The 21,856-nt window shown below is 42.9% G+C and overlaps 1 protein-coding gene across 6 annotated transcripts in view; it reads left to right on the top strand.

Moving 5' to 3' along the window:
* EFCC1 (EF-hand and coiled-coil domain containing 1) overlaps positions 1–21,856 on the top strand; it is a 59,855-nt gene extending 37,999 nt beyond the window's left edge. The window contains exons 4-8 of one of the 6 annotated variants that reach the window (XM_033140824.1): positions 5,663–5,798; positions 6,815–6,980; positions 13,019–13,108; positions 17,640–17,709; positions 20,785–21,856. In XM_033140824.1, coding sequence (XP_032996715.1) covers positions 5,663–5,798; positions 6,815–6,980; positions 13,019–13,108; positions 17,640–17,709; positions 20,785–20,918 — 596 coding nt within the window. In that variant the 3' untranslated portion in view covers positions 20,919–21,856. Of the gene's footprint in view, positions 1–5,662; positions 5,799–6,814; positions 6,981–13,018; positions 13,178–17,639; positions 17,710–20,784 lie in introns of all 6 variants that reach the window. The other 5 variants (XM_033140823.1, XM_033140825.1, XM_033140828.1 and 2 more) reach the window with 5 other exon arrangements.

Raw genomic sequence — 21,856 nt, 5'->3', positions numbered from 1 at the left:
GGCAGCAACCATTCTAGTCAGCAACAGACTGCTCCATGGCCAGCAGGCATATCCTACCCCAGCTGTCTCTGCTGAGCAGAGGACAGGCCGCTGACGGCAGGGCAGGGGGAGCAGATTGGCTGGTGGAAGCAGCAGATGGATGCCAACCAGTAACAGGCAGCCCTGTGACCAGCTGACAGCCGTGTGTGTGTGTGTGTGTGTGTGTGTGTTGTGAGGAAGGATGATGTTACCACCCACCACCCTTCCCAATCCACTAAGAGGGTTTCCTGAATCAGGTCATAGTTCACCACTTTCTGGGAAAGCTAGAAGAGTCTAAGCTGAGTCCCATTTCTCTACATTAAAGCACTGCTTTAACAGCTATTGGCAGCCCCTTCAGCAGCTGAACACATTCGTGCTGAAGTGAGGAGTATCTCCTTGAGTAGTAGGTGGCAGACAGGATGAAGCACAGAGGGCAAGACTGTTAATAGGGCAAGACTTGAGCATGATGAGAAATGTGTATGTTATAAAGCGGATTACAGGTACATGTGCTCAGTTTTATATGGGAAAGGGAATGCCAGACTGGCTGAAATCTCAAGTTGATACAGCTCAGTGAGTGGGATTTTACTTCTTTCCCTGTCTTTGTTCCCCCATTGCTAACATAAGTTTAGTAATCTCACTGCCAGCAACAAGAGCAACATTTGAGGAACTTCCAGACAGTGAGAACTGTGTATTTACCACTTTCAATAGTTATGATTCAAGCTGGTGTTTTGGTTTTAAAAAAGTGAGTCCCTGTGCAGGAAAGTGAGGCCCTGTGCTGGAAAAATGACAGCAACAACACTACCTTCCATTATCTGCCTCATTTCTTTCTACTGAATGTAAACCTTGGTAGGGAACCGTTTCAGGAACCACAGCAGACCTAGCATGCCTTGGAATTGCTTCAGTGACACTCAGTGACAATTACATTGAAGCCATTTCCTTTTGCTAGCAGCAAACCTGTGTAAATTAGGGGATGTACACTCATTGAATGTTGCATGTGAATAACTGTACAGACATATAGCTTAACAACTTGTGTACATAGGAACACAGATTGTACACTCTTTGAATGTAACATGGGGACACCCTTCTAGCTATTTACATAAGAAGAATCTTCTGACCATGCTCCTGGCTGAGATGATTTAGCCTAAAACAAAGCTTGAAGTTTGGTGTGCTTTGACTAGCTCCAGAGCACAGAATGAAAGTAAGGAAACTTTCCCCAGTCTTGTGGGATGAACTACATTTTACCACAGTGCAAATCCCACAGTGGTTGCCTCTTTTGGCATTCCCTTTAGCGGCTGTTAATTCTTGCAGTCAGACAGAAGCAGTGTCAGTCAGCTTAAGAACTAATCAGGAGTGACAAGGTACTGTATCTGAAGGAGAGGCTTGAAATCTAAACGTTCAGCTTCAAGGTCATGCCATGTCAAACTAAGTGAAAAGCGTCGGCATAAACAACTGTTTGGCAAATGGAAGACTTGCAAATGAGAAATAATAATACCGGATCATGTCTTTTAGCTTACTGTGGGCTAACGTGGTCAGCAGTTTGCAGAACAAACCCATGCAGAAAAGATATTTCCATTCTTGGGCAGGGGTGAGGGACAAGAATGATTGTTTAGCTGTGCAGGTAGGAAGGCTGCTTATAAGTTCGTGCCCCCTGCGTGTTTGTAAAGAGCTAAGCTGGGTGTGTACTGTACCCCAGTGACTCCTAAAACAAAAATGTCATCTTGGAGGTCAGCCTCATCATTGGCTTGTGGGTCAGTCTTCTCTGCTTGATTCGCTATTGACCATTCTCCTTTGAACTCTTATCACCAAGAAATGCAGACTGCTGCCTAGAGCATTTTAAATTGATCTATCACCACAGTGAGGTGGCAGATGATGGGGATGGGGCAGCAAAGTTTTGGGAGGACAGGGGTGTGAATGCCACATAGTCTGCCCTTCCCTTCCCAACCTCGCCTCCTGCCCTCCGGTGCAATGGAAGACGCTGCAAGTACTGAAATAAGATTAAACTGCAAGTCTGGTTGGCAACTGTACATGGAGTTGGGGTGGGAGCAGGGGAGAGCTTGCCCTTTGCCTCAGACAGCAAAAGGTCTTGAGCCAGCCCTGTCTATCACAGCTAGAAGAGCAGTAAAGATTTGTGTAGTGCCAAAAGAGAGAGGATTTGTGAGGGAAAGGGAGATGTGTGGGGGAAATTTGCATCCATAGCAATAAGGATGCAGGTTTGTAGTACAGTATTCTCACTGTAATTGAAGAGCATACGATGCTGCTCTTTTCTGTTATTATCCTGCAGCCCTGCAGTGAGTTGTTTTGTTAAGCTCCTGCTACCATGTTTCTGTGTTTGCTATTAATGAAGAGTTGGGAGTTACATTGAAATGGAAAGCTGTATTTCTTCAGAATGACGCTCCCCCCCCCCCGCTTTACGCTTTGTGCTATGTCACTTCCTGGCTGAGGGCGTGTTACGTCAAATGATGTCTTTCCCTGTGCCACTGACTTTCTCCTCCTGGCTGAGTTCCTCACTCTCTCACTTAGTTTCACAAACTTAGTCTGTGTGTGTGTTGTTGCAGTAGAAGAGGAGGAAAGTTTACATGACACAGTAACTTCCTTTCTGCTAAACTGGTCAAACTGTATTGGCTTCTTGTTCATTTGTTTGTTTTACAACAGTGCCCTCTCCTGGGCAGCATGAAAATTGTTCAGCATGTCTCGTCACTGGCAGCAAAATATGCATAGGAAGATATTAAAAGTCACACCCCCCCACCTCCCACTACCACTCCATGCTGCTTTCTCCGTCAACCCAACCTTGTGCCATCTCTTTTAAATACCTGTCAAACATTTGGTACAAAACAACAAGCATGTGACGTGATCCAAGAGGCTTAATTTCAAAATATCGTAGCTGAACATCTCTCACTGCCCACAACATTAGTCATTTATTTATTGCATTTGTAGCCTAAACCTTTCACCAGGAGGGCTTATGGCAGCATCTGCTATAAAAGGCAGCAAAATTGGAACAGCTGTACAAAACAGCAAAATGAGACTGGCCAATAAAACAACAGGACCAGAGAGTGAAAACCAGATAAAAGCAGCAAATAAAGCTGTTTAACTGGGTCATGGATATCACTTAAAGCAACAAAAGAACTAGGTGGAATTTGACACCTCGAAGTTAGCAAAGACAATGCCAGGCCAACTTATTTAGGGAAGGAGACAATTTCGTCACTGCCACAAAAAAAGACTCTCCTCCAGCTGGTCAACTAACCTCTGAAGGCAGGAACACCCAGAGAAGGGGCTCTGATATGGTCTTTATTATGCCGGAAGTGAGACCTTACTGTTGTCAATTGACATTGTCTATCTGTTGTTGTCAACCCACCCCTTGCAGACACAGTTCTACTTTAGATTCTCATTATTTCATTGGGTTCCTAACACTTTGCCTTCCCAGTTGGGAGCCTTATATTCTCTGTGGTTTCAGTCTCTTTCTTTAGATGGATCAAACTAGCACATTTTTTAACCTGAAATGTAGAAAGATGCCATGAGTATACATGCACATCAAATTCCACAGCTCTGTCTTAATGTTAAAGAGAGGCATCAAGTGTCAAACCAGCATAGAAAGAAAAAAAAAAAAATACCAAACAGGCTCGTTAAAGCGGAAGCCCCGTCTTGCGCAGCCCAGTACTGAGCAGCGGTAATGCAGGTGATGGCTGATGGAACTCATTCTTTTAGCATATGTGGCAGAGATTCATCTCTTGAGAAGAAGGCTGTTTGTATTTCCCTAGCGACACGTACTGTGATTAACGGAAAAACCTAGCACTCCAGTTTGCAAAACAGCTACTTACGATGAATGTGTGAGTAATGGCCAGCAGCACTCTTCCAACTCCAGTCTGTAAGGAAATCCATGTCTATAAAGCAGGCAATTATCTTAATCCCTCAGCCTATTTCTTTCTCCCTTGTGAATACACCCACGTAGCCGGAATTGGAGTGACGCTACCTAAAAGCTGCAAGCCTCTCCTCCTTTGCAAGCTTCTGTAACTTGACAGCATTGCAAAAATATGGCCCTTCCTCTGTGTCCCCACTGTGAAAGCTCTGCTTCACACCCTGCTCACTACTTGCTGGCCCCCCTGCTGCACTGACTTTTCTGCCTGCTCTTCCATTGCCTCACCTTAATCCTCTTACCTCTGTTCAGCATTCTGCTGCTACAGACCATAGGAAGCTTCATTGTACTGAGTCAAAGCCATCGGTCCATTTGTTTCACATTGTCTACATTAGGGGTAGGCAACCTAAGGCCCTTGGGCCAGATTCAGCCCAATTGCCTTCTCAATCCAGCCCGCAGACCCCCCAGGAATCAGTGTGTTTTTACATGAGTAGAATGTGTCCTTTTATTTAAAATGCATCTCTGGGTTATCTGTGGGGCCTGCCTGGTGTTTTTACATGAGTAGAATGTGTCCTTTTATTTAAAATGCATCTCTGGGTTATTTGTGGGGCATAGGAATTCGTTCATTTCCCCCCAAAAAATATAGTCCGGCCCACAACATGGTCTGAAGGACGGTGGACCGGCCCCCTACTGAAAAAGGTTGCTGACCCCTGGTCTACATTGACTGGCAGCAACACTCTAAGTTTTCAGACAGTAGCATTTCCCAGGCCCTGTTGAGAGATTCAGAGATTGAATCTAGGACATTCTGCATGCATGCAAAACAGACACTGTGCCATTGAGCTTCCAAAATAATTCCCTTCTCTCATCACTCTGACTATATCACTTCATAAACCCCTACGCCGGCTCCTTATCCACTACCAGGTCCTGCACAAGCTTCTTCTTCTTCTCCTCTTTAAAATTCTCCATGGCCTTGCCTCACTCCTTCTTGTTATTTTATCTGTTTGCACTTATATTCTGACTTTAGTTGCATTTAGAGGGCACTTCCGGACCTTTCATTTCATTTCCTGTTCATTTTTGTGCTTTACATGGCCTTTCACACACTGCAAAAACAACCTTTGGAAATCTGGTGGAAGTTTAGTGCTCGTTTTGTGTTAATTCATGTGCTTTTTGGGAAGGCTAGTTTTACAGTATGCTTCGGATCTGGGGGAAAGGTTGGTTTATATGAAAAAATGAGAAAAATATATGTGAGAGCATGGGGACAGGATGTGATGGTCGTGGGCAGGGCCAAGGACTAGTATTTGGTCCTATGCTGGAACAGGGCTGAGGGGGGATCCATTCACAACCAGGAAGCTTTCTCAGATTTTTTGGCTTGCCACTAGTAGACTCTGATGCAGCTGTACTAGAAATTGACATCGTATTTCACTTCCTCCTGAGCAAACTCCACTGTAATGAATAGGGGTGGTACTTTAGTGTGCCTTCCATTCATTTGCAAAGGGCTTAGATAGAGGCAGTTTCAGACATATTGAGCCAACTGTTCTTAATTAAGAAAGTGACAGGAGCTTGGGGTGTATTTTTTTTTTTTTTAATGTAACAGAGTCATCATTTTGGCTAAGTCTTCCCAAGGGGAAGTTCTCTTCTATCTAGTAATGAAACCTTTAGCATTTCTGCCAGTTATTCATTTAATATTATCCACTTGATCTTGCTTAAATTGAATCTCATTTGAAACTACTGTTTGAAGAAGGTGTTACGGTGAGCGCCGATAGATTTCAGGAAGAGGTTGTTCTTTGTTTCCAGGGGAAGAACAAATGTTTCGTTCTGTGGAAGGCCAGGCTGCTTCTGATGAAGAAGAGGAGAAATGGTCAGGGGAACAGCAATCCCAGGTGGCCGAAGTGAAGAAACTCCTAGCTAGACTTCCCTGTTGCAGTAGCGGGTATGTCCCAACGAGAGTTTTTGTAGGATACTTCTTTATTGTCTGAGAAAGCTACTGGGGTCAATTAACGATGTATCGCATTTGAAGCAGAACATGCAATATGGTTGTATCAAATCAAAAGGGTGGTAGTACACTGAGTACATCAGTGATTATCCCCTGTAGTTGTAGAACATATGTTAATTAAATCCATCCGATTCAAGTGGATGTTAGGGATGAGAACAGAGCTTCCCACACTGCTTTCCCTGGCATCTACAAGGTTCAGATGGCAAATGAAATTATTCTGATTCAGTGCCAGAGAGTAATGCCAAGCCCTATAATATTAGACAGCATAGCAGCACGTTCGGGGAGAACTGTGCACGCAAGCCAAGGTGTCTCTGCAGCTTCCACTGCAGTCACTCACGCAACTCGACAGGCTAGCTGATCTTAAACACGAAAATCAGCTTGCCTGTGAAACCCTGTGAGCTGCTGCTGTAGAGAAACTTCAAAGATTATCTCCAGCTGCATGCACCATGTCCCATTGTCTAAGCACATAACTTTCTGGGATTGCAACCACAATTGCAATCCACAATTTAGTGAAGAAATTCTTTTAAATACCAACAATTTCTTATTAGTTCTAAATTCCACATTTCATTAGCAGAATTATTTCTCATGGCCTATTTTTCATGATTTCAAATTGTGGAGCTTCCACAAGTATTATTATTATTATTATTATTATTATTATTATTATTATTATTATTATTATTATTATTATTATTATTATTAAAATTTGTTAGTTGCTTTATCTTGACCAGGGCAACGCAAAGCGACTTACAATCAAAAATAAAGCAAAAGACAGAGAAAGGCATGCTTTCATTTATTGCCTATGCAGTTGAATCCTGTTTTGTTTCAGAAAGGGATTTTGTTCCCAGGGGTGCACAATTCAAATATTTTATGCTGTGCAACGAAGGGCATTCATTTCTAACTTTATGAAGCTATAGTGGAGAAACACACAGTCACTGGAGTCTTTCTGCCCACAGATGTGATGACACAATTCTGAAGAAGCTGATGGCCTCCTTTGGGAACATCAAAAAGGACGACCGTGAGAACACCATTGTGGAACTAGTTAAGCGACTCTCAAAGTTAACAGAACAGCTTGAGATAAAAGGGCAAGACGTGAAAACACTGGGAACAAATATGGAAGAGGTAGATGTGTATATTTTGCAAATGCAGTGTGTCAGTGCAGACTGGCTGGGATCCAATAGAGTGCACAAATATTTCTGATCTCTTTGTTTTGTCTCTGATCACAGCTTGTCAGAAGCGACCTCCAAAAACCCTTCACATTTCAGGAGTTGTTTGTCAGGCAAGTGGTTTCAGCTGGAGGTGCTCAGAAGCTCTGCCGTGCAGGTTCACTTTTTGCACAGTATCAGGAGCAGCTGGCAGAAAGGGACACCAGGGCCACACCTGGCTTCCCAAGTACCAGTGCCACTGCGGCTTACCAGGAGGGGTGAGGTGGCGGGGAGTTTGGTGAACTGGCGGAGCTGATGCAGCACTTCTCCCAGTGCATCTGCATTGTGCCAATCTCCCAGCCACACCCTCCATCACCTCTCACCTTTGCCCCCTAGTAAACCACAGCGATGCCAGTGGTAGGACAGGTGCATGCCACTGTCTCTGCTGACTGCCACTGTTGCACAGTCCTTTGGATCACAGCCAATGCTAATCTCTGTTTCTGTCAATCTCTTTCTCAACAAGACTCTGAAACGCTTAGGGCACTATCTAGTGAAATAGATCAGCTAGCACAAGGACAGAATTTGCCCTCCCTCTCTTCTCCGGGATAAATTCTGTCTGTACACACACCCTCCCAAATCTGTTTCCCCAACTCTTTTGGAATAGATTTGGGGAGGGAACAGGGTGTGGAGGGGAGAGAAGAGGGAGGGGAACGTCCATTGCACAAGCAGAAATCCTTGCACTAGTGGAACTGTCTTGTTGGATATCACCCGCATTCTCTTACAACGCCCTCCATAGCTTGTTGGCAGAGAGCATTTGCGTGACACTGTCCTGCCACTGTGGAGTAACACTGTATGTATTGGGAATGTATATTTGTATGTAGATACAGTACAAGTAAATAATAGCTTCAGCAAGAATGCAATATGAGGCTGCTTCGGGCCTGTATAGATTGAAGTCCCAAAGCCCAGTAGTCTGTCCAATCTATGCTGATTACTGTTAAGAGGCAGATTTCATGCCTCAAAAAAATGGATGAAATGATTCAGTTCTCAGAATTTTCAAATAATCTGTGCATCTTGGACTACGTGTACACAATTTTATAGCATAACAATTATGATATACCCTCCATCAGTAAATAGCAAGCATCTCTGAACCTGGAATAAAATCTAAGAGTGGGCTGAAATAGCCTCCTACTCAATTATACATAAAGCTTTTAAGTTAATATAGGAATTACTGCCAGACTGTCACTTTCTATAGGCAGTTTGCTAAAACTGCGCCCAAATGGCATGGTATGCTCTTACTTACGCGTTCAAAACCGTACCTTTAAAGGCCGTTCAAACAAATGAAGCACAACAAAATTCCCTTCAGCTGCAGGCCGGCCAAGAGTAACAGCCACACATATAGATCAATAATTGATCCAATCTAGAAGTACAAAGGCCAGGAGATGAAAAAGGTTGTTATCTTTGATTCCTTTTTAAGTATGCTCCAGTATGTAGCAGCAGTAAATTCAAAGAGCTGTCCTCCAAAGAAAGAGCTTAATGAAGGTGTCAGGTCATAAATGATAGATTGAAGAAAACATTAGTAAATTTTGAAGATAAGTTGATGCTTTACCAAGCCTAAAGTGATAAAACATTGCCAGTGGCATAGAGACTAATACGAGGCTTTTGCTAGACAAATGAATCAAAAAGCGGAGTTGTTTTCATCCACCAAGAAAGATGCCTAATCTTTATATAGGCATAAGCAATTGGGCATAAAACCTGCTCATACACAAACACTGTCTTTGCATGGTGGAACCATGGTCATGTAATAATGTCAAACCATGGTTTGGTGGTGTGTGAATGGACCCAGTACTCACATGTGCACATCCTCCTCCCTCCCTCCACCCACCACTCCCATTCCCTTCCTCAGTTCCAATCTTGCATTAAACCATAGTTTGATGTGGCATCCACAGTGGGCAATCATGGCCAAATCAGAAGTGAAAGAAGGGGCTGGAGCAGGAGAGGGAATTAGATGGACTGGGGCTTTGATCATGTAGCGCCAAACTATGGTTCCATTATATCAGAACCAATCTGTTGTCTTTATTTCAAAATGACCTTATGCAACATAAATTCTATATTAAACCATATTGTAGAGCTGCAATCCAGAAAACCAATTTTTAAAAACTGTGTGCCTCTAATGGCTGTTGGAGGGAATGTGCTTTTGGTCTTTGAGAGGAAATGGGAATGGGGTAGTAGTCTAAATAGCCCTTTCTAAGCCTTGCATAAACCTAAAGGTGCTATCTGGATTGTGTTTCAAAACTCTCTGTTTCCCAGTGGCAATTGCGATGTAATAGTGGTTTTCAGAGGCAGAGGTACCCATTACCAGTGTATGTGGATCCTGGCCAATTCCAGTTGCACTTTTGCCATCAGGACCTTTAAAAATCTGTAGCAGCAACCATGATTATAAGGATGAGAAGCATTACCATCTACATCCAGCCTGTAGTGCTACGTAAACTTCAAAGAAAATTATGAACTTGTGGCTGCAGCACAGTTTGCACAATAATTACAGCACCATTCAATAGCATTGATCAAGGAGAAAACAAGCTGTGTGTGTCCAACATGATAAAGACGCTGAGTTGCTTTGTGGAATTTCTTCATTGGCTCTGAAAAGGCAGGTAGCAATTAGCTTCTTGATAGGCTGAGGACTAATGGATACTTGCAAGAGAGCTCATAATTGCCTTTGTTTGTTCCAAACAAGGAGAAACAGGCAGAGAATAGAGAACACTGTAGAATATTCACGCAGTCAAAGTAAGCGTGTGTCGAATTGAAGCTCAAGAGATCCGACAGCGTGGCTAAAGAGCGACACCATTTTTGAGGGTCTTGGTGTGTTGTCCTGTTAATTGCTTCAAGTGAAGCAAATGCAGCCCTCCTGGCCTCTCTGTCTGGCATTTGGGACTCTGTCCAGGCCAGATCCTTCCACAGACCACTCCTGTGGTTCCACCCACTATCTGCCTCTCCTTGCTGGGGACAGGAGAGAGATTTGATTCAATTTGAATTTCAAGTTGAATTTATCAGATTTGTACTTTCTGAAACAGTATGCAAACAAAAACAAAGCAATCCATCAAAATTCACGCGTATCCAGGTTTTGCTATGTAGTTCTCCAACCAATGGTTTTTACACACACACACACACACACACACACACACAAGGGGGAACATTAGTGCACAAGAATGAATATATTAGTTAAAAAACTTACAAACATGCATCATATTAGGAGTGATTACTTGCAAAAATGCGTACATTAGTAAAAAAATGTGTTTATTAGGATAAATTCACACAAGTGCCACGGAATTTTCATCATAGTTTTGTTTTTGTTTTAAATGAAAAGTTCCTGCAGAAATGTGGAGAACTAATTTTAAGATTTGAAAAATGAGAACTGAGAGAACCAAAACAGGTAATATTGCATCCCTAGTCCCTGCCTACCATTGTGGGCCCCAGGAGATCGCCCATAAATGTGAGAATGCATCCTTTGGCTTGAAAAAGGTTCTTTACTACTGGCTTAATGGATAGAAGGAAATATAGACTTTGAAATGTATTCTGGACTTGGGGACACCTTTCTTGTAGAGTGTCAGTAGTGAATAGGAAAAGAACCTTGCTAGACCAAGTGGGGGGGGGAGTGCAGTGAAAGTAATCTACCACAGAGTCACACTGTTCTTGGGAACCATGGATCAGGGGTACGCAACCTAAGGCCCATGGGCCGGAAGCAGCCCACGGAGTTTGTTTGACCAGCCCCCGAGCCGCCCCCAAACTGAGCTGCCTGCTCGCACACTGCGGGGACTCGCTTCTGTGGCGCCGGAAATCACATCTGCGCATAGACGCCAAAAATTGCGGGCACGCACGTGCAGACTCCCAATAATTGCGGACACGCACGCACACACGATCAAGCCCACAGAGGGATCTCCGCGGGACTGATCCGGCCCAGGCAAGATAAACCTTGCCGACCCCTGCCATAGATACTTCCCCGGAGGCAAATCTAATATTGACAAACGCTGAGGGCAACTATTTGTTTATGTGTTTCGATGCATTGGAAATGTAAAGGGAGTGCAGAAATCAGTTTGGCAGATGTCCTCTACCCATGCTGCAGACTGACAGAGGAGGCAAGAAGGAGCATTTGCCCTAGGCTAAGACATGGTTTAACAACCTTTGGGGGCCTGTGAGGCAAATTTGATCTGGCACAAAGTTGATTTGGAGCTCTTGTGCAACCAACATGCTTCCCCTCCCCACCTCACTCCAAATTGGCCTTTTTGCAATAAGGAAAGTGATGGGGAAATGCATTTGAAAGCCTGGAATAACAGTTGCTTGATGCAATGTTGTCTAATCTTCCTGCAAACATACCTGCGGGTGGGATTCAACTGATGAGCCCCACTAGTGGAAGCCCACACAAGGATTTATGCTAGTACAAGGGGGCCTACCCCCTCTCTTCCCTCTGTGCTCCTGTGTTGCACAAATTGGCTCCACAAGGGTCAGGAGAGCCCATAAAACAACACAGGGGAGTGGAGAGATCATTCCATCTGGCAAGCTTAAATGCTTGTGCTGCTTGAATTATTACCATGGCACTATGTTGGATACCTCCCCATATAAATGCTGAATAAACAGCTTGTCTGGAAGGGTCCTCATTAAATAGGCAAGCTGTCACAGTTTTGGGGAATATATTTCTCCTTTAAAAATAACAGTGACAGTATTGCTTAAATAGAGCATGAACTGGTCCATGTTCGAGAGCATTGCCCCATGATTAGCTGTTAAACTGAATGGAACTTGTGACCACACAGTAGATTCAAGATGAAGCTTGTGTGTTGAATTATTCAGCACAGGTGCCAAGATTCAGTGGAGTTGCTCTGCTTCCTGCATTGTGACATTAACACTGCAAACCGCACTTACCTGGAAATAAGTCCCATTGAATTCACTAGGACTTACTTACGAGTAGGCATGGTTAGAGTGTGCTTTAAACTTCTAGCGCGTGTGAAGGAAATGAATATTTTGGTGACAAAGATGTTTACTTAGACCCAGCTGGGTGGAAGTGGGTATTGACATGACCTTCAATTCAATAAAGCCCTTGACTATGTTCTTAAAAGAAAGAGCCAACCAATTTTAAAGTGCATGTTTAACTTGATCACACAGGTGGTCCCCCTGAAGTTAATGTATATGCCAATATTTTCTCTCCTGCTAAATGGTTCATACACTTAAACTTTAAGCAATCAAAAGTGTTTCACAGGAGTGCAGTGAAGCATGTGTTTAGTTAAGTAAAGGCTTTGCAAAATACTAATGGCTCAAGGAGAATGAAAAACACCAGCTGAGATCTTGATTTTATTTCTGCTACAGCGGACCCACCAGGCATACAGGTGCAATAAAAGCCATGGGACAGAATTGGTGGTAGAAGAGGTCAATCCTATCTGTATTGCTTCCTTTTGAAAATATATGTGAACCCTCAAGGCACATTATTATTATTATTATTATTATTATTATTATTATCATCATTCATTCATTCATTGTGTATACCACCCTTTATCAAAAGATCCCAGGGCGGTAGACAACATTAAAAACACGTTGCAGATCAATGATAAAAACATGTTGCAGATCAATGATAAAAACACAATAAAAAGCATACTGACAGGCAACCTAATAATAAGATAGTAATAATAATAACAACAGTCCTCTCCCAAATACTTTCACAGGCCATAGATTATTTAATAGCCACAGGCCTAGGTAAAGAGGAATGTTTTTGCCTGGTGCCTAAAGACATATAATGATGGCACCAGGTGAGTCTTTCTGGGGAGGGCATTCCACAATCGGGAAGCCACCACAGTAAAGGCCCAGAATGCAGATATTTGCCTTTACTTCCTACTCACTTTATCCTTTAGTGACACTTTCCACTTGGCAAAATTAAGTTAAATTCATAATGGGCATTTACCACTGATTAAAGAGTTGGGGAAGACATTTAATGCTTGTGCTCCAGTACTTTTCATGTCATCTATCGTTGTCCAGATGAAAGGCCCATTGCTAGGGGAACTACAGCAGAAGGTGGAGGAGACTGAATTGCTGAAGATGGAGATGCAGATGTTGGAGACAGAGAGAGTAAGGCTGTCCCTGGTGGAAGAAAAGCTCTTGGATGTTTTGCAGCTGTTTCAGCAACTTCGGGACCTGGTATGGCAAGAAAATAGTGCGAGGTAGCTGAGAGTCTGGACCCTGCCCCTCCATATGGATACACAACCTTGTATCTTTCCATAAGCTTTCCGTTAGGGTTCCACATCCAGTGTCATTTTTAGTTTGCTGCAGGAAAGCTTGGCAGCATATGGCTGCATTAGGAAATGACAGCCCAAACATCCAGATGAATAGCTTTTCCATCAGATATTCATCTTCTCTCTCCCCTAAGGAAGGTTTAGGTCTAAGATTTCTTCAGATTGATCTAAAATCTGTTAATCTACTTCTCCATTCAGAGCAGTTGATACCAGGGCTGAGAGTATTTGGTTGGTGTGTCTGTGCAGAGGGAAAGCTTCTTGCGAGAATCTTTCTTAACAAGGCCACTTCATGTGAACTGTCGTAGCATCACAATTAAAAGACTGAGTTGCAAATCAGGAAGCCCTTGGTTTGGATCTCACCTCTGCCATGAATTCGCTAGGTGGCCTTAGGCACTCTTTCTCAGCCCCCACATATAATAATACTGTCTGAATTTGCAGGGTTGTTGTAAAGATTGCAACTAGTTAACCGATGCGAAGTGCTTTGAACACTTGGAGCTGCTATGCAAATGTTTAGTGTGAGTGGGGCAAAACTATACATTTGGAGAAGACCCAAGTCTGGAGAAGTGGGTCTCCAGTGAACATCCAAAGAGGAGAAGAACTTCTCATTGCCTTAGAACCACAGGGTTGTAGAGCTGGAAGGAACCACAAGGGTCATCTAGTCCAACCCCCTACAATGCAGGAATATTTTGTCAATGTGGGGCTCAAACCTGCGATCCTGAGATTTAAGAGTTTCATGCTTTGCCATCTGAGCTATCCCTGGCCCAAGTTATTACGTGATTTAGATGGAAGGAGCAATAGACAGGGAAGTAGTTCTAAATCTTCTACCCCTGCTCTCTCTTCCTCTCATTGTTCTCCCACACACTGCAAGCACATAAGGAGGAGTGCAGGGAAGAAACAGCAATTGAAGGGGGATTGTACACCCCTTTGATACCCTGCACAGAAATCAGCATTGTGAGAATCACAACTTCTCCAACCCTGCTTTTTTAAAAAGCAATAATAGTGGTGGCAGCTTCATCATTAGTACAACCATGAAGTGCTAGACCTGATCCAGCATCCATGCTTGTACAAACATGCAGAAAATGGTGGTTACAATGAGGGAAAGTCTGCTCGCTTTCCTATTTTATTCTTTTACATGTCTATATTAAAAGGTGGGTAATTGGCTTGATCAGGTTGTAAGCAGCTACCATTCTAGCTAATGTTATTCCTAAAGATTGTGTTTAAAGACAGAACGAGAGAGAGAGAGAGAGAGAGAGAGAGAGATTGTTTTATGTACTAGACAGAAGCTGTTCATATCATTTTTTAAAAGTGTTTTAAAGAATAATGAAAATATCTACACAAGCAAGGAAGAGAGCCTTACCAAAAGGTTGTATGAATGCTCATGTGAATACATGAATTATGATATATGTGGGGGTAGGGGTAGGGAATCAAGAAAAATATTAAAAAATTATCCAGGCATGCAAGTGAGTGGGTGATCTCATGGGATAATTTGCATGTAGAACGTCCCAGATTCAATCCCTGGCAGTTTTGACCAATGCACACATTTTGCAAGCTATTTTCCCTAATGTAGCACAGTTTGTATGTTATTTACACTACTACATTCATTTTTAATGCACACTTACCTGCAATATTTTTATAAACATTGTTTGGTTGGAGATCTGTGTCACAAAATATGGAAATTTGAAGGATGATTGTGTTTCAGTTCTCATATTGTTTTGGGAAGTGCAAATATAACAGATACGTCTCTAAATTCAAGCTGAATCAAACTTCTCTCCATCCCTTCTCTGTGCACAATTGTTCCATCTGGCAGGCTGAAATTGCTTGTGCTGTCAGAACAGTAGACACAGCATGGCATGGATTTCCTCCTTTAGTGGAACGGAAGACACATGTATTTTCCTGAAAGCATCCTAGGGCATTTAGCGATCAGATGATTTTAGTTTCACCTGTTAGCACATCAAACATATAACAAGCTGTACAAATATTATATATACAACAAGATGTTAAGGGTAGATCATTTATAAAACTTGCTGTCATTGATTCGTAGGACTGGAGTAATGGTGACTGTGAGAAGCAAGGTCTTTCAAAACCATTTGAACAGAGCAAATTGACCTGCTCTGGATCTGCATCTGGAGTTCACTCCTCTTGCTTTTAAATGCATGCAAAGCTGTTATTTATTGTGAATGTGATTGACTTGATGATTGCTTTACCATGCTTGAAATATGCCTCGATGCTGCTGGAGGCTCTCCAGAGTAAGTGTAGCTTTTTTCTATTATGTTAACTCGCTGCCTGGCTTGGCCGAGCCTTCATATCCTGAGTGTGGCAGTGCTCGCTCTTTGGATCAATAACAATCCCACGAAGGATATGCTATTAAAGCGCCATGACTGATTATGATTGGCAGAAAGCATTGCTGCATTCTGTGTCAGGATTCTGTGACATGTCCCTCATTGACCAGCAGAAAGTCATCTTGGCTTAGCAGATGATCCATCAAGCAGCATGTCACACCACTTTGGGAACAGTGTCATGAGTCCTGTATGCTGTCATATATTGTAGCTCAAGATAGTGATAAGATCTGTTAATGAATAGGGTGAATTACAGCACCCTGGGGGAAATGCACAGAATGCCCCCACATTGTTAGGGTCTTGGGAATCGGTAAGGCTTTTGTTCTCTCACATGAAACTGAATGGCACTCTTGTAACCCTGAGGGAGACCAGTTACATTTCTTGCCTTCTCTGATGGATAGGAACATTTGAAGACATGGGGGGCTGGGGGTTTCTAGACACCAAAGCTGCCTTCGAGCGGACTTCTGCATCCTGAAAAATTCTTCACTCTCATGATGTCCAGTCCTTGCTTCTGTGCTCTGAGTATCCATTGCTGCCTACGACTCATGTATTTCTGCTTTTCACACCTCTATTACCATGGTGCCAGGCAAAAGAATACAGTTTGATCACATATGGATAAGCTGTGTTCAGATATCCATTGTTTGCATGCATCTGTCTTGAGAGACAATGGAAGAGTGCACCATTGGAGGTAAAGTCAAACTGTTAGAGAGTTACAGTGTCTGCTGTGGCTGTAGAGACCAAATGGGAGAGACATGTTTTATTGCAGGTGGAGCAGATGAAGGTGTCTGGTTTCACTGTTACAGATGCACCATGGCATTTCTTCTCTCTGCACACCTCTCAGCTATCATTTCTCCTCTGGGCACTGCTGTGGATACACAACCTGACTGTCTGTCTCCAGGCACTGCAGTCGTCTGCAAGGGATACCCACACAGTGGGGCTAATGTTCCAGCCTTCATGACACATTTGCAGACATCTTTGTAATGCAGAGTTGGTCTGCCGGTGGGCCTGGTGCCTGAAACCAGCTTCCTATTGAGCAGGGGTCAGCAACCTAAGGTCGTTTAACCAGCCCATGGACCCCCACCACCCGCTTGGTTGGCTCCTGTGTGGCACGGAGCAGAGCGGGGACCACCTTCCACAACGCTGGCCAGATTCCCATTCCGGAAGGAGCGCCGGAAATAGCGTTTGTGCATGCATGCACACGCACTCTGGCCCACCGTGGTGTCTGTGGAACCATGAACCAGCCCAAGCCACAAAAACTTTGCCGACCCCTGCCATAGAGCATGTCCTTGGGGATCCTGCTATCTTCCATTCTGCGTACATAACCAAGTCAGCATAGATGTCGCTGAGGCACAAGTGCAAACATGCTGGGAATGTGGGCTTGGGGAGCACGTCTTTGTTTGAGACTCTGTTCTGCCATGTGGTGCCCCCAAAACAGGTAGCTGGTTCACATGAGAGGCCTACTTATATATACTTTACAAGTTTTACAAGTGATGTGGTAGGCTAAACCCTCATGTGCAAAAAACTCATGTGCTGGGGCAATATGTGAACTGGACTCACTTCTTCCATTGCGAACTGATATGCTATCCACTTACACATTTGCTTAAACTGCCATTAGTATTATGCCATTAGCCCACAATCACTTTGAATGCTTTTTTTATTCCATATCCTCTGCTTGCATTCATGGTTGTGTATTCCCATGCACCCAGGTGTGTCCATGCATCACTGCATAGGTACTACCCTCTGAAACTGCACTCTAGAATTTATCTCTTGGTCAAAATATGACAAAGAATAAAAGAATGCCCAAAATAAATCCTGTTTATGCCAGTTTATAGTTAGCAGTCTTTAGCTTTTTGTAAGGAAAAGGCACAGTATAGATCTTTTAAATAAAATAATGAATATGAGGTGGGTTTTTTTATAGTATTGAGTTTCCTTTTTTGTTTAGGGAGACTATTACTAATGTGTTTCTCTTTAGAAGTGTGCATATAAGCCTCTGTTGAAGCTAAATGTTCCCTAATATTTTGTGTTTTGAAGAACATATCTAAGCGAGCCTTGGGGAAAATCTTACTGAGCACTTTGGAATCCTGCTGTGACCCAGAACATGGTAAGCAAGTAAAGCCATGCATGGAGAGCCTTGCCATTAGGTGTCACTGTCCATAGAAAGGCCGCCTAGAGCAGCAATTTGGAGGGGAACATGATTTTGCTATTGCAGTGGATGGAAGAGACTTTTCATTCCACCACTGCCTGGTACATTCTTTTGATACCCAGAAATGGCTAGGGAAGGAATGGGGAACCTGTAGCCCTCTGGATGTTGTTGGACTCACAACTCCCATCATACCTAGCCAACATGGCAATGGCCAGAAATGGTGGGAGTTGGGAGTACAAGAATATCAGAAGGACCATAATTTCCCCATCCCTGAGCTAAAGAGAAGATGTTATGCTCTTGAGAGTCAGGGATAGGTCCAGTTAAGGAAATTAATCTAAGCACCTGTCCATTAGCAAGGTTTTCTATGAGCTCAGGCATTGGTCAAAGGATAGAGCTCATAAAGATCTCCATGACTGTTCTCCGATAGTTGGGCAAGAGAAAAGGTGAGATGGGTGAACAGCTATTGGGGCTGTAGGAAGGCAAATGAGGTAGCAACCCTCGTAGAGAAGGCACCACTTTCTGTTTTTGTTTAGAGGGTCAACATGTCTAATTGCTGTCCTGGCATAAAGCAAGTTGCAGGGGAGATGCTTTTGTCATTTGACACTTTTGGTGAGAAATAAATAAAAACTTAATTTCACCATTGCTGTGCTTTGAGAGACAGGGAATTGTTACTTGAAGACATCTATTTAATCGAAGGTCTTCCCATCTTTGAAATTACATGGAAATGGAAACATAACTAGATTCTGCCATTAGCATGAACTTTGTGCATAACTGGAGAAACCTCCCTCTCACTCAGTCTTTTTATCATTGACTGTAAGCTTTGCCCAAATGTATGTTCAACCTATTCCTTTTCATTGGGATTGTATGGATATGTGAGAAAATAGAACACACCCTCTAGGCTAATTTTTCTTCACTGCATAAAAGTTTCTTTCCTCCCTACAGTGTAACAAAAGAGAATATAGAGAAAAATAGCATCCTTTAGTGAAGGAAGTGGGTCAGATCTTCTCTGTAATAACCTTTCATGTTCATATGCAAAGCCTAAATCTGCTGAGTCCTCTCCTCAGGCAGTAGCCCCACTGTGCATAAGCTGTTGTTACAAGAACCTTTATGACCTGATGGATTTTATTTGATTACTTGGTTTCTAATTGCAAAGTTTTTGCATTGACCTCCTTGAGAGGGAACTGGCATGTTACACATGGACAGTTTGCAGGGAAAGGCAGAGCTTTTCATAGAGCAAAATGGGTTGAAGAATGGATGAAAATGCATGAGAGAACGATTCGAAATTTAGTCTGAATGATGTAAATGCAAGTAATGGAAGGGAAATAATGCATACAGAAGGTTTTTGTTTTGTTTTTCATTATCTCTTTGTTTCCAACAGGGATTGCTTATCCCTCAGTGCTAGGCATCTGGATATTTGAACCCTTCAATACGAGTCCTTCAATAAATGGCAAATAAACTAAGGCTGTGCCAAAATCCCCTCCCTAAAAATATCCTGCCCCTTACAAAAGTGAGGCCTGGTTTTCTGTTGTTTTCTTGAGGGAGTGGCATGGAAGAGAAATTTCTTTGAATTTTTTAGGAGTCTTAGGCTGAGAAGACGCTCAGAGGAATTCAACATGATGCTAAGGTGATTATCAGGCCAAGCATTTCACCAGGCAGAATGACCACCCTCCTCCTCCTCCTGTGTGCTGTTCTAGGGGTTCTTCCATCCTGCCCCATGTAGGCAATTTAGGGGGCCTGCAGGGGGAAGAGAACAGAGAAAGGCCCACTGCACAAGTGGAAGTCCCTTTTCAGGGCTTATGCTGATGGGACTCCTTAGTTAAATCCTGCCCTGTACCTTTAAAGCACATTCAGAACACATTTTACACTCAAAGAATTCTGGGCACTGTTGCTGGTTGCTGGGAATTGTAACATTGGCCCTGTCTGCACTATACATTTCAATCTGTATCATACCACTTTAAACAGACATGGCTTCCCCCAAAGAATCCTGGGGACTGTGGTTCGTTAAGGCTGCTGAGAAGTGTCAAGAGACCCCTGTATACCTCACAGAGCTACAGTCCTTGGAGCTGTCTGACAATCAATCCACACTCCCAGGGAAATCTGGGAATTGTAGCTTTGTGAGGAGATTTGGAGGAGCATGTATGCACCTTGAACTCCTTGGAGGTCTGCTGCTTTTGTCAACAGTCCCGTGTGGAGCTTACAGTGCAGTTCCCCTCCTTACTTCCCTCTCCTCCCCACTTCTTTCCCCAACAAATAGAATTCCCTGCGTCCCAAATGAGAAGAAATTCAGCCCACAAGCATTCTATTTTAAGTCTGCCTCATTTGCAACATCAACTTTCTTTGTACTCACTACTGCACAAATTGCATCCCGAAATCTTCGTGCGCAGCATCTGCAGGACATGGCTGGCATTAAAATTCCAGCCCATATTCTCCCCCATTTTATCTGGACTTACCCATTCCATGGAAAACCAGATAGGTTATCTATTAAAAAAACACTCGTGTTGCCAATGACTGGGTTGCAAAATCTGATTAACCCATTTGTAATATTCAGCACCTGACTGGAAGCACCCACAATCAAACGTTACCAGGTGGATTTGGTTAGCAATTTTCTCTCATTGTGGTGGGAACTCAACCTTGATTTGGGCATGGCATGAGATTATTTTTACAGCCCAAAGGTTTTATCTGTGGCTATTAATTTGTGACTACAGCTTCATGAGGTTTAGCCTTACAGCACACTGCCAACATACAGAGACAGATACATTTCAAAACTCATCTTTGTGTGTTCAAGGATGTGGATTAACTGACCACAGTGTGTGAAGCAGAAGGAGTAGCCAAGATAACTGAAGATTGCTCCACTCTGCTTCACTTTGATATGAACAAGAATGTGTTCACAATGCAGTCCTTCAAAAAGTCTGCATCAAATTTTGGCAATTATGCCTACATTTTGTAAGAAAGGACATGTTATTGATATTCATACTGTATCGTCTTTGTTTTGTTTACCTTCCAATTCACTATTTGCTTTTTTCTGTTTTAAAGGAAAACCACATATCATTGAAGTCTTAGATACCCTCTACCATGAACTGATTGCCTGTGAACTCATTCAAAGCAAACCGCTTGAGAAAACTCCAGGTCACCAATCCTTGGCTAACTCTTTGGTTATCTCCTGTTGAGCAACAGTGCCACCCACAATGCATTGTGATTGTTACCACCCAGAGGGCTTAAAAGCTACAACACCAAAGCACAAAGTTCTCCACAATCTATAAAAGCTGGAATAAAAAAAGACAATTGCCAAAATATGAGGAGTCATTACAGAGCCCATGCACTGTCAGCAGTGACTTGCAGTGAGTCTTGAACATATCTCTGGCGTCTGTGGCGTGTGTCTTTCTCAGACCATGAGCCCTGCTCCACAGGAAATTCCAGAAATTCAAACTTGAGACCTTATCTGTATACAACCTGTGTTCTGCCGCTTGTTCATTCTCTCGCTTTGAATTGTGAAATTGGGTATGATACTTCTGGGAAGTTCTGTAATCTCTCATCTAATTTCTAAGCAAGCCTTATCCAGGAGACTGCTTCCTGCTCCCAAGGATAAGTGGCACCTAAAGCCTTCATGTTATTGGTACCAGAAATATTCTGATCCATTGTATTAAAATTATCCTGTTACTAACCCTGTAGAGCTTTAGCTTCCTGGTTATGATAAGAGAGATTAATGTTATCTGCTACATTTCAGTAGTTTGTCTTCCCTGGAGCATCTAACAGGTGTATGTGTCAGGGAACCTTTGTAATGTACAAAGGGAAAATGAGTGTATAATGAAAACACACCAAGGTCGCTAAACCTGAGGTAGCTATAGGTTGCTATCACCACCTATAGTTATGAGGGACTATGTGTCCTGCAAAGGGCATACATTTGTATGGTGTCAGTATGCATGCTTGTAAACACAAACCTTATTTAATTCTTATAGTTATGTCTGTATTTCTGTCCAGCCAGATATTTCATTAAAAATGGTAGCCACTCTACAAATGTAGTTTTGCTTTGATAGTAGCTTTTTCACTACTGTCGTATTGCAAATTTTAGATTGCTATATTAAATGCTACCTTTATCCTTTTGAAA

The sequence above is a fragment of the Lacerta agilis genome, chromosome 2 (assembly GCF_009819535.1).
Source record: "Lacerta agilis isolate rLacAgi1 chromosome 2, rLacAgi1.pri, whole genome shotgun sequence".
Classification (NCBI taxonomy): domain Eukaryota; kingdom Metazoa; phylum Chordata; class Lepidosauria; order Squamata; family Lacertidae; genus Lacerta; species Lacerta agilis.
The sequence above is the reverse complement of the archived record's forward strand: the minus strand, read 5'-3'. Positions and strand labels throughout refer to the sequence as shown.